The 12,187-nt window shown below is 44.5% G+C and overlaps 1 protein-coding gene across 3 annotated transcripts in view; it reads left to right on the top strand.

Annotated features, from left to right (window-relative positions):
• Positions 1–12,187, top strand: part of LOC140914151 (netrin-4-like) — a 65,579-nt gene that overhangs the window by 41,465 nt on the left and 11,927 nt on the right. For all 3 annotated transcript variants that reach the window (XM_073351317.1, XM_073351316.1, XM_073351319.1), the window contains exons 6-9: positions 6,821–7,034; positions 7,927–8,060; positions 9,663–9,731; positions 11,760–11,930. In XM_073351317.1, coding sequence (XP_073207418.1) covers positions 6,821–7,034; positions 7,927–8,060; positions 9,663–9,731; positions 11,760–11,930 — 588 coding nt within the window. The remainder of the gene's footprint in view (positions 1–6,820; positions 7,035–7,926; positions 8,061–9,662; positions 9,732–11,759; positions 11,931–12,187) is intronic.

The following is a 12,187-nucleotide window of genomic DNA, read 5'->3' as shown; positions in this document are numbered from 1 at the left end:
GTGAACTGTGGTTGTATTTGTGTGGAGCAGGGAGAAACATTCAGTCTTCAGAGCCTGTTCAGAGAGACGTATTTTCACTGGGTATTAGTCTATGCCCTTTCCTATCTTATTTAAAGGTGAAGTGGAGAATTCCTACAAAGACATTCAGTTGGTTATCTAAATGGGCAGCTTTTTGAAGCTAAGAGCTGAGCTCCACAAATTTCCCAGTGAGGGGTGTGGGTCGGTGCGGGTGTAAAATGCTGCATCTACACAGGTAATTTTCAGGAAATCTCCCACTCTTCTGCTATCACTGTTTAGCTTGACCAGTGACACTACCTGTGAAGGCACTAATGGAGATAGAGCCCCCATACTCCGCCGATGCAACAGTTGTGGGGAGGAGAAGCATTGCACTGGGTGAAGCAACAGTAGGTTTGGTGCGGGGAAAGATTCACCCCACAGGGTCCCCCCAATGCAAGGGCATTTACGGAAGCTTGGCACAGGGTTGAAGATTTATCCCATAGTGAACTTTAACCCATGGAGGTGCATTTCTCTCACATCTCAGCCTGCTGATCACGACCTGAAGAACTACCAAATCTGGGTGAATAGCTTTGTGAAGGATTGGGCATGCCACCTCCTACACATCCACTCACGTTGGCTGAGAAAACCCTCCGAATAGTACCAGAGTCACAACATTAAATAACTAAATGTTTTCGGAAAATGATGAAGAGAGCCATAATGAATTGGTCACGGCAGACTGCACAGATGCTTTCGGGGTGAGCAACGTGGTTCTTGGCTTCACATTGGTGTGGAAGGGAGAAGAAATACAGGGGATTAAAACTCACCCAGTATTTACAGTAGACACTGACCTGGGAACTAAAAGATGATGAAAAAGATGAATGAAACGCTGTGTTAAGCCTTTTGAGAAATCATGCTTTAAGAGAGTGCTCTTCCATCCAGAGCAAAGTCTCGGTTAAGCTATGACAGCCCCCAAAAAGTTAGCAGGACTCTGCTAAGGCCCAGAAGGAATCTTTAGGCATTAGTCATAATAATCGGCAGCATTCTTTCTTAATCACTGCTAGGGGGGGAAAAGGGTTGTATAACAACTGGCTGCACTGCTGCTATCCAGATCCCCCTTCCCTGACTTCTCCATTTACAAGACTGAAAAGACATTTGCTTTAAAAAAAAAAAAAAAATCCCAGCTGAGATTTAACATGTAAATATGATTCTGCCATTCCTTTTCATCTGGAGAGATCGCCTGTCTCTGACCTCTTTGCTTCTGCTGTTCCTGGCAGCTGGGGATGAATGGGAGCCAGGTCATGCACAGAACCTTGTTTTGACACTGCTTAGATTAAAAAAAAAAAAAAGAAAGAAAGAAAAGGACATGAAAAGAGCCACAGAGCCCAGCACACACCTGCTTGTTATTGCGGGTGACAACACAGGATTAAACAGTTTGGATATAGGCTTGTATGGGAGCTTTGAGTCAGAAGCCTCGTGAAGCCGAATCGTTTCCCAGCCAGTGGTCAGAAAAGCTGCTGTATCCTTGGCTCTTTCCTGTGGCTTATTTGGAGGCTTAAAGGATACTTCTGAACTGACACCATCTTTTGTATTCACCCTTTGCTTATCCAAGGGGGAAAAAAAAGCAAGTATGTAGGACCGTCAGGCCAAAGTCTTCAGGGAAATGGGCTTTTTACTCTAGCAATCAGCTTGAAAATTAAAATGTGCGCATGCACACACGCACCCCATCGATAAAGCTGTCCCTTCCCTTCCCTTCTTTCCCCTCTAGACAGATCTGTGAACCTCCCAGTTGTAATATTTGGGATTAATCACATTTTTGTTAGAGTCAATATCTCAGTCGGCCACACAGATGGTGACCACACCCGCACAGCCTGTAGTGTATCTAATTTCCTTGATTTACGGGACATTGTTGAGTGGTTTTGGCCCCACATTTGACCCGCTTTAAAAATTGTTCGAATTTGGTTGGGATTATATTCCAGATTCCAAAGATTTTGTTTTGAAATTTGGAAAAGATTGAATCTGCTGTTAACTGTGTTTTGCACCGTAGTTTTGACAGAAATGAAAGGTTAGTTATCTTTGTCGGTATGTCTACACTGCAACCAGAAACCTGCAGCTGGCCCGTGCCAGCTGACTCAGGTTCACAGGGCTCAGGCTAAGGGGCTGTTTAACTGTGGTGTAGACGATCCAGCTCAGACTGCAGCTCAAGCCCTGGGACCCTTCCACCTTGCAGAGTCTTAGAGCCAGGGTTCAAGCTTAAGCAGCTAGCACTGCAATTAAGCATTCCCTTATAGCCCACGCTCCATGAACCCAAGTCAGCTGGCATGGGCCAACCGTGGGTTTTTAATAGCAGTGTCGACATACCCTGAGAGTCTCTTACATATGAATTCATTGGAGTACTACATGCCTGCTATATTCATGTTGGTTGGAACCACATTGTTGCAACTAATATTATAGTTAACATCTGTATCTAATTAAGATACAGCTGGAGACATCTGTGCTGAGAGCAGACAAATATTTATCTGCTTTATGACTGCTTTCATTCCTTGGTTCCCTCTCTGTCAACAGCATCCTGGCAAAAATCTTATAACTGCAGCTGCCAATAAAAATCCAAGTGGACATGTGGGATACTTCAGTGACCAACAACAGCCACCTCTAAGATACAACCATGTAATATTTTGTAGTGTAAATATTTTGCTGCTGTAAAGGGCAGAACCCAAATAAACAGGGCCCTACCAAACTCATGGTCCATTTTGGTCAATTTCATGGTCATAGGATTTTAAAAATCAGAAAGTTCATGGTTTCAGCTATGTAAATCTCAGATTTCACAGTGTTGTAATTGCAGGGAGATTTTGACCCAAAAAGGAGTTATGGGGGGGTCACAAGGTTATTGTGGGGAGGGGGGTTGCTGTACTGATACACCTACTTCTGCGCTGCTGCTGGCGGCGGCGCTGCCTTCGGAGCCGGGCAGCTGGAGAGCGGCGGCTGCTGGCCGGGAGCAGGGTGGCAATACCGTGACCCCGCCCCCCCAAAATAACCTAGAAACCTCCCTGCAACTCCCTTTTGGGTCAGGATCCCCAATTTGAGAAACGGTCTCCCTTGTGAAATCTGTATAGCATAGGGTAAAAGCACAGAAAAGACCAGATTACACGGTCTGTGATGCGTTTTTCAAGGCTGTGTATTTGGTAGGGCCCTACAAATAAACTAGCCAGCTCTGTGCCAGAATTGTCTGTCCACTGTCCCTAACATCCTTTGACAAAAAGGAGGTAAACCATCCATTGTCATGTTGGTTTGTGTTTCATTAGAAAGAGGTGGATGGAGAGAAAACTCGGGTTTGCCAAAGGGAAAAGAGCAAAAATCAGCAGAGAAAGACATTTTAGTTACAAACACTGGGAAATACAAAAAACTCAGTTTGTAAGAACTTACTTATGACTCTTCAATTGTGAGGTTTATCATCAAACCTGTTATGTTATTTGACAGATAAAACCTGGTCATCAACAGCTGCCCTTCAGCATGTGACATTCAGATTCATATTTTGGGAGTTACCTTAGCCTCAGAATTGTGAGTTTGGTCATAATACTCTAAAAGCCAGACAATGCACACACCCGAGTTGATATGCTAAATAAACACAGACTGAGGGAAGCATTTGTGAGCCACTTGTGTAACTCATCTGAAAGTGTCATGCATTTATTTGTTCAGTTTTGCTTTATGACCAGTCAAGAGCTGCCAAAGCTTCTAACTGGAAGCAATGCCTGCTTTTCATTTTTGGACCATCAACTTTCCTTAGTTATATCCCTGAACTAAATACATGCACTTTTTTCTCTACCTCCCTCCTTGGCCTCTGCTATAAATCACGGCCCACTGGAGCACTTTCCCTTTGGCTGGGATGGTGAAATTCACATTCTCCACCTATCTGACATCCTGTCCTCAGCTAGAGTAAGCTAGCATAGCTTCATTGGAGTGACACTGATTTACACCAGCTGAGGATCTGGCTCCAGATACAGAAACCTGGAAAGACAAGAGATGAGACCGAACAATCTGTAAAGAACAGAGATAGATCCAAACTAAAACTCTCAATCCAAATACCAGTGAACTTTGGGAAAGCTGGATCCTAATGACATAGTAGGGGAAATCAAGAACAAGGATTCAGACAAACCCAGACTGTGGCAAAGTTTGGATTTTTTTTGTCTCAGACCTATCTCTAATGAGGAAAGCACCCATTTCCCATGTCCAAAGACCAAGGACAACATTTTCAAAAATGTCAACTAATATTAGATACCTCCATTTTTGGAGTGGTGTTCAGCACTTCTGAAAATCAGGGCCACATTGTCTCAAGCTGAGCACCAAAAATCAGAAGCAACTTTTGAAACGTTGGTGCAAACGTGCCCTGTGATGTTACACCTGATTTTCAAATCCTGGTGAACAACAACCCTCAGATTGCTCTCAGGATCAAGACTCCTGTGTGACGGCAGCAGTAGAGCCTGATGCTACCGTGCCACTAGCCAACAAGCTCATTGTGTGGAATAAATTGCTCATTATAGTATGCTTATTTTCTGTTTTTAGGCTATTGTGCTAATGTTCCCTTGAAAACAACTGAATAGGATCCTTCTGCAGCACAGTATAATAATATTATTAAAAATATTGGCACGAAGAACACAGCTAGGACAGGGTGAAAATATAATATCTAATGGAAGATCACAAGAAAAATGCCCATTACTCAAACTGCTGGGCACTGCTTTTTCTCTTATTAGTATTCCCAAAAGAGATTTTTCCTTTCTAAAGAACAAACATGATGATGCGCATGAAAGTAAATCCACCATCACTGCCATTATCCTTCTTCATAGAGCTCCCTTCTTGGACAGGGACGTGTGGAACCAGTGTGTTCATTTGGTCTCTTATCTGTGAGCTCAGGAAGAAAAGTTGTTTGATCAGCAGTAGTGATAGGCAAACTTCAAAAGCACTGGAATAAAGATAATCGTCCAAAAGGCTGGCCCCTAAACCAAACATCTTGGGTGTCCAACATCTGACTGGAAATCCCTGTTAGGGCAGGTCTTATCCCCAAGATTTTTGTTTCTTCCTTCTTGCAGGTGGATGAAATTGTGACATCTTGGCACTTCAGGCTTTGGTGCCAGCAGAAATCAAGAGGTGTCACAATGTTCAAAAACGAGAGGGAGCTAAAATATGAGCCGGACCTGAGTTTGGGGTGAAGATTCAGCTCAAGTCTCCATTTGTCCAAACCTATTCAAACATCAGATGTCAGCGGGCCAGATCCTCTCTTGTGATCTAGCCTGGTAGAGCTGCCCTGACAGAACAAAGGGGCTGGCAGTCTGCCAGATCTCCCCAGTTGAGAGTTCCCCTGGTGGAGAGGTGTCCCAGCTAATGCACAGTCAGCTCTGGCCTCACCCACTCCCCAAAGCCCCTGGCATGGAGACTTTGTTAGGGGCATGGCCAGAACACCACTGAGCTCCAAATTGTCTTAGCTGGCGTAGTAGCCCCTGGAGGCCATAGCCAGCTGCTCTACTTTACAGCAGCCTCCAGACTATTCTGATGTATGCCAGGGCTGGTGTTGAAATGGCACCAGAATCAGAGAGCCGCACCTGGCTCTTCTGTCCCCTCTCTCGCTGCACTCAGCAGATAATGGTCATAACTGAAATATACACAATGGGTTTGGAGATCTCTCTCTCTCCCCCTCCCTCTTGTAATGTATCCATTGATGTGTGCATGCAAACTTCAAGTTCACATTGGGAAGAGAACCTACGGCCCTACAGCTCTCACTAAAGCAGAATCATGGACTCCTCAAATCTAGAGCTGGAAAGGGCCTATCCGGTTGTCTGGTCTGTCTCCCTCGGCCAGTGCAGAATTGCTTTTCATGTTGTACTTTTACTAGTGTTTTGTCCAGTTTAGTTTAAAATATACCTAGCAGTAGGAATTCCAACACTAGCCTGGGGAGCCTGTTTATCCCGATCTTCAGCCAAAATTATTTCCTCCTTGTTTTCATCTCCTTGCTTGGCACATCCTCTCGTATATCACACTAGCAAATCCTCTCTCTCTCTTGTGAATATTCTCCCTCTCACTCTCTAAATGTTTGGGCACTATTATACGGCTGCCCACTGTTGTAAACATATCCCTCATGCTGCAACCAAGTGCTCTTAGCGCTAAACAGCCTGGCTGCTGACCCTTGTGGTGCAAGTGTGCAGCACAGCGGGCACCTGAGAGGTCTTTGTGCGTACACAGAAGACTATGACTGATTTATATTATTTTATTGTATAGCCCCACACGGGGCAAATCCTTCCAACCCACAGCCTACAGCCACATACCATCCAAAAGGCAAGTTCACAGATGGGCATAATGGGAAGCCCACTCTGGCGACGTATGCACCTTGGGGCCCCAGACATGGTAGCCCAGTCAGGTGTTTTATAAATTCACTTGCCTGCCCCTCCCACCTACTTGCAGAGTGAGTCCACACCAGTAACACAGGCTACTGCATATCAGTATAACACTCTTTATTTGAGATTGGTGCAGGGGGAAGGATTTGGGCCACAGGAAATGGTGCTGGCACATGAATCGGTCTCAGGTGAGCATTTAGCAGTTCGGGTTTTATTTTGAATCCATTGTTATGCTGAATGAGACAACACCCCACCAATGCTTAAAAATTACATTTCCATTTTGAACCAAGGCTGCCTGAGAATACAATGCTTCTCAGTGCTGATGTAAGAAGACTGGCTGTTGGGAATGAGTGGGACCCATGGAGGTTATCAGCCTTGCAGAAACATCACCTAAATTGCTGACCCTTGGGATATCATCTCAATCACTTCTTATGTCTTGTTAGCTTGCTCCTGTCAACCTATGGGATCGGCCAATGCAACCTTCAGCAGAAGCTGGCGGTGCCACCCAAAGACGGGGTTCTGTTACTGCAAGCCAGGCGTGGCAGGCCCGAACTGTGACAGATGCCTTATGGGATACTGGGGCCTTGGAGAAAATGGCTGTCATCCTTGTGACTGTGCCAGAGACTGCGACCCCCACACTGGAAACTGTTTCAATGGGTAAACAAGGCCTCTTTTATGGGGAGATAATCCTTTGGCTCACTTTTGGGCCTTTAATATGAAACTCTGATTAACACTTGGAATCCTGCACAGATGGCATAAATTCAAGGAAGTGGGGGGAGGTAATAGGGGAAACAAGACAGTTCTCTGCATCCACCTGAATTTGAGTGGATTGCAGCACTGGGTCATTCAGATGCCATTTGACTGCTTCCATGTAAGTACATCCATAATACTCTTTAAAGGCAGTTCTGAAGCAAAGGTCTTTTCTAGTTATGATAGGTAACTCCATGACCCTGCTTGTGTCCATGAAACTACTGTTTGCTTTAGAAAAAGTAAATGAAAGCATCTGAAGAGCTTGCTGTGCTCTGTGGCCTAGGTGAAACAAGTTGGAGAGTCTCACTCCAATTCCTAGTGTGCAAATGTTCTCATCACATAAAACACAGACACACACGTGACTAATTGGTGACAGACTCAGCAAAGGCCAAGCCTGAATGGCCCACAGAGACTGAAGTACTCTTCCATCCATAGTGGTAGTCCTTTTAGATCACTGGTGGTGTGAGGAAGCCTGCACAGATGCTTCCAGTGCTCGTCATTTTCGACAGATAACTGCAGGAATTCAGTCCCAAGGACCATTAGTGAAGTGTTTCACAGTGTGAGTCAGTGAAGTTGAAGTATAAGCCCAGATATTGTAGTCTCTCTATAGGGCAGTGAGGTACGGTTTTGCTCTTATTTGCATTCAAGACTAGATGTGTGATTAAGTTTGCTCATCATGGCCTCTGAGGCCATGTTCCTTTCTGGCCCTGAATGCTGCTGCCATGTGGTAGTAGCTTCCTCCCTGCTAAACATCAGAAATCCTAACATGAGATTTTTCTTCTATGTTTATCTCCTCCAGTTATGAAAATGAGCCATTTTTCAACATCCCCATGGGTGGGCGAATCCCTGACCTCCTACAAATGCCGGCCAATGAAAGCGATGAGTGGAAATGGAATGATCATGAGCAGGGATTTTCTGCATTGAGACATCCAGGTATGTTTAGCGTTATAAAATCCATCGCTCAGTGTTTATTAAATAAATAAATAATTCTTATAGAGTGCTAGAAATAGGCACGGCTTTTGAACAAATGCATATATTTATTTTATTTATGATTTGTTTCTTCACATTTCTAAAATGAAGGTGTCCATCTAGTGTTCTGGGTGTCTATCCCATAAATTAAAAATCACAACATAAACAAAGGACTGCCTATAAAATATAAGTCTTCCCTCCTCTTTAACTGCTTGAGTGAAGAGAGTAAAAAGATAGCTAAGATAGGTTCTCTGTCCCAGAGAGTTTACAGTCTAACACAAGACAATACACAGGACAGCAGCTCAGGAGAGGGTGAAGGAAGGGAAGAACGAGGCTGCTGCATCAGCCTGCTCTGCAGCCCTACGGCACCCTTCAGAAACTTAAAGCCACAATATAGCTGGCCCACATATAGCTGTCCAGTCTGATCCTTTGCATCTTTGTAGGACTATTCCCTGCACCATTTCCTCTCATATCCTATCAAAACTGCTCCTGCATATTGGAGATGTAAAAGAATAATGGTGGCATCATAAGTTATTCAAATGTGGAGGCAAATGTGAGCATCCCATGAATGGGTCTGAGACTTCTTTGCCCCCAGCTCTGATTATTTGTCAGGACACTCCAGGATGAGTTCAAGGAGAGATCTGAACTGTGCTGGTTATTTGTATTTTCCAGTGCAGGTTGAACTATCCAACTCTGGCTTTGCGGTCAAGAAATGAAAAAGTCATAATTTAAATCAAATCTCAGTGAAAAATACGCTTCCCATTTGTATTATTCATTGATTTACATAGTGCCCTTTGGAATCTTTCAATTGCTTTGTAGAACTACAGATGCTATATGTAGAAGGATCATTTGATCCATGGCTGAAGTGCAGCCACCTGTGGGATGGAATGTAGGTGCTTTTAAGAACACCTTATGGCCACACTAAGCAACAATTCAGGACAGGCAGTAAAGAAGTATATTGTATTCAGCTAAAGTAAGAGGGAAATTAGTCCAACACAATATAGTGGAACCTTTAATGCCTAAAAGTGGTCAAAACCTCAGTTTTACATAGCATATTACAGACAGCACCAGTTAGTTCATCGCTGGTTCTATACTGACTCAGAGGAAAACGTGCCTCCTGTTGAATCCCCAACATGTCCTGAAGCACCAGGGATTTTCCTTAGAGGACTTCCATCTAAGTACTGATAAAGTTTAATATTGCTTATCATATGACATCTAACAACAGCATTATTTATATTACATTATTCACACCTGGATCTGATTCTGATTTATCTGTTGTTAGCATCAGTTTATGAACTCTGTAATGGACCCGATGCAGACCGCTTTTTACTTCACAATGTGGACCAGATTTCAGAACCATTTTTGTATTGTTTAACAAGAACCAGCTTTGCAAATAACTGAGCTCACTCTGAAATCTTCTTTAACCATCTGTGTTTATTCAGATAATTGGAGCAATTTTTATACATAGATGTGTGTGTGTATATGAATGAACATCATTTGCTTTGCTTTTCTCTTTCATGTTCTGGCCCTTCTTCAACCCCTTGTGGTCTCCGGTTCCTACACTAGAAAAGTGTGTGTGCAAAGAGAAAGAGCTCGGAAGTGTCACTGATTTCTGCCAGATGAAATACGCATATGGTAAGTGGCTGATGTGCCTTCATGGTATGATCATTCCACTGTTTTCTTAGCTGGTACCTGTGAAATCATAGATCGGTTTCCTTCCTCCTTTTTTGTCTAGTGATACCTCCCAGTCCTGGGAAGAGCTGATCAGAGGACAGCATACTTCCTGTAATGATGATTTCTTCAATGCCAAGCAAATCAACATGGCCTTCTTGAACTCAGGCACATGCTTACACCTATATGTGTATGTGCTGTAGACCAGCAGACCATGTCAGGACTCCTTTTTTCCTCTGGTGCTCCTCTTCTGTCTGCACAGCACCTCCCTCCCATTTAGCAATAGAGGAAGGGCAGGGTGGTCAGGATTCCCTGACACCTGCCTGCTACTCCCATCACCCTGAGGTTCAGAACCCATTCTATAGGTCTTGCAGTAGGATTGCCACCCTTTTGCAGTTTGCCCTGTAGGATAAACTTGCTGTGTCTGTTTCTCAATACCTTATTTATCACCCTGGCAAATAAGCAATTATGTCTTGTCATCACTCTGTGAAGGGTCATGGCCACCAAAAGTCACCACATTTTGACTCAACATAATCACATCGTGATCAAACAAAGCCTATTTGTGGGATTAGCCTGTTGAAAGTTGGATGATCTTGCAAAATCAGGAGGAGTGGCAACCCTGTTAGGTCACAAATCAAAGTAGCTTTTTCCAGCATATCATTATCATCTTAGAATTCTAGTCATGTGGCATTCCTGCACTCCAGTAGGAAATTTCCTGCCCTACAGCGTGAATTCCATTGCTTAACACTGAATTATTGTACAGCGGGCAGGAGGAATTTTAAAGGCTCAGGACTGTAGCTATGTAAATCTATTGCAAGCCTTCCAATGTCCAAACAAAAATCTGCCCAGGCTCTGAGTCAGTTTGCTTAAGATCATACTGTTGGCTGCTGGACTTTCTTTGTTTTTTATGGCATTCCTATTATCACGGGTTCCACTCACCACAGTGGCGCCTTCTGCTGGCCACCCTGGGGATTAGCTCTGCCAGTTGGTGCACCCTCTTCCGGAGGTACCTCTCCTGTCATCGTCTCTGCCTGCAGATCTGCATCACTCCAGGAACCAGAGAGTCCACTTCATGACTCGGCCCTTCGACTGGGTCACCATCAGTGTTTCCCCCTTCTGGGATGTATCAAAGTTCAATATTTAGGCCACTTCCCCAGTGGCTGATGGGGGGAAACCCAGGCCCTCCCACTACTCCTGGTCCTGACCCAGGGACCCTGAAGATAGCAACCTCCTGCTGTGACTCTTTAATTTCTCCCAATGCTGCTACATTTCCCTAGGCCACTTCCTCACAGCCCCAACACCTTCTTCGCCCTCACCTCAGGGCATTCAGTCCCAGCAGCCAGCCAGGAGCTCCCTCTTGCTCCCCCGGTCCCTGCCAGCAGCTGCTCTGTCCAAGGTGCTACAGTTCCCTCAGCCTGCTAGGGACACAGTCCTCACTCCTTGAGCTCCCAGCAGCCATTAACTTATTCTACCTTGCAGATTCTCTTATATGGCCTTGTTGGGCCTGGATTGATTGTTCCCTGAAGCTTTTCTCTGATTGGCTGCACCCCAAACAGCCACTCTAGGCTGCTTGGAGGACTCACCTCCATTGCTCCACTCTGGGGCAGGGCATGCTAGGACCATGAAGCCTCCACTAACCCCTTCCACTCCTGTGTGGGGTGGACACCCCATCACACTATACATACCCTAGAGGTTTCCTATGACTTTTGAGCTGTTGGCAGCAACCCATTGGAGATGAGCTGATAAAATTGGGAAGGGATTAGTTAACTGTCTAAATTGAAAAAATCCAGCATTCCTTCCCCAGATTCATTTAAATGGGTGCTGTGATTGAACCAGAATGCTCATATGTCCCTGACCAAGAGTCCCTGACATGATTGTTTGTGCCTCATCCAACAGTCCCTAACATTCTACCCTCTAGCCATATAAGGAAAATACCACTGCTTACTTTGAAATGAATTACTGGTTTGTGCCCATGTGTGTATTTTCTGGCAGTGATAAAAGCAAGAATCCTATCAGCTCATGACAAAGGAACCCATGCGGAAGTTGTAGTGAAGGTGAAGAAGGTCCTGAAATCAGGCAAAGTGAAAATTGCCCGGAGTAACAGAAGTATCTATCCGGAGTCCTGGACCAACAGGGGATGTACATGTCCCATTCTCAATCCTGGTAAGTATTAAATGCTTATGGCGTGGATTCTGTGGGGAAAAGACTATGTCAGTTGTTAAGGTATTAATGTTCCCAATTCTTATGTCACTTTCACTAGTGTAAATCAGCTATTGAAGCTAATGAAATTGTATTGGTATGGCACCTATGTGAGAACTACACTAGTTGACCATGCTGCTGGAATAATCCATTGAGGAAAAGCTGGTCCGGGTAACATAAAGCAAATGAACAGATTAACAGAGTAAAGCTGGTACGCTTAT

Source organism: Lepidochelys kempii, chromosome 7 (genome assembly GCF_965140265.1).
Source record: "Lepidochelys kempii isolate rLepKem1 chromosome 7, rLepKem1.hap2, whole genome shotgun sequence".
Classification (NCBI taxonomy): Eukaryota; Metazoa; Chordata; order Testudines; family Cheloniidae; genus Lepidochelys; species Lepidochelys kempii.
Note: the sequence above shows the minus strand (reverse complement) of the source record. Positions and strands in the feature narration are given on the sequence as shown.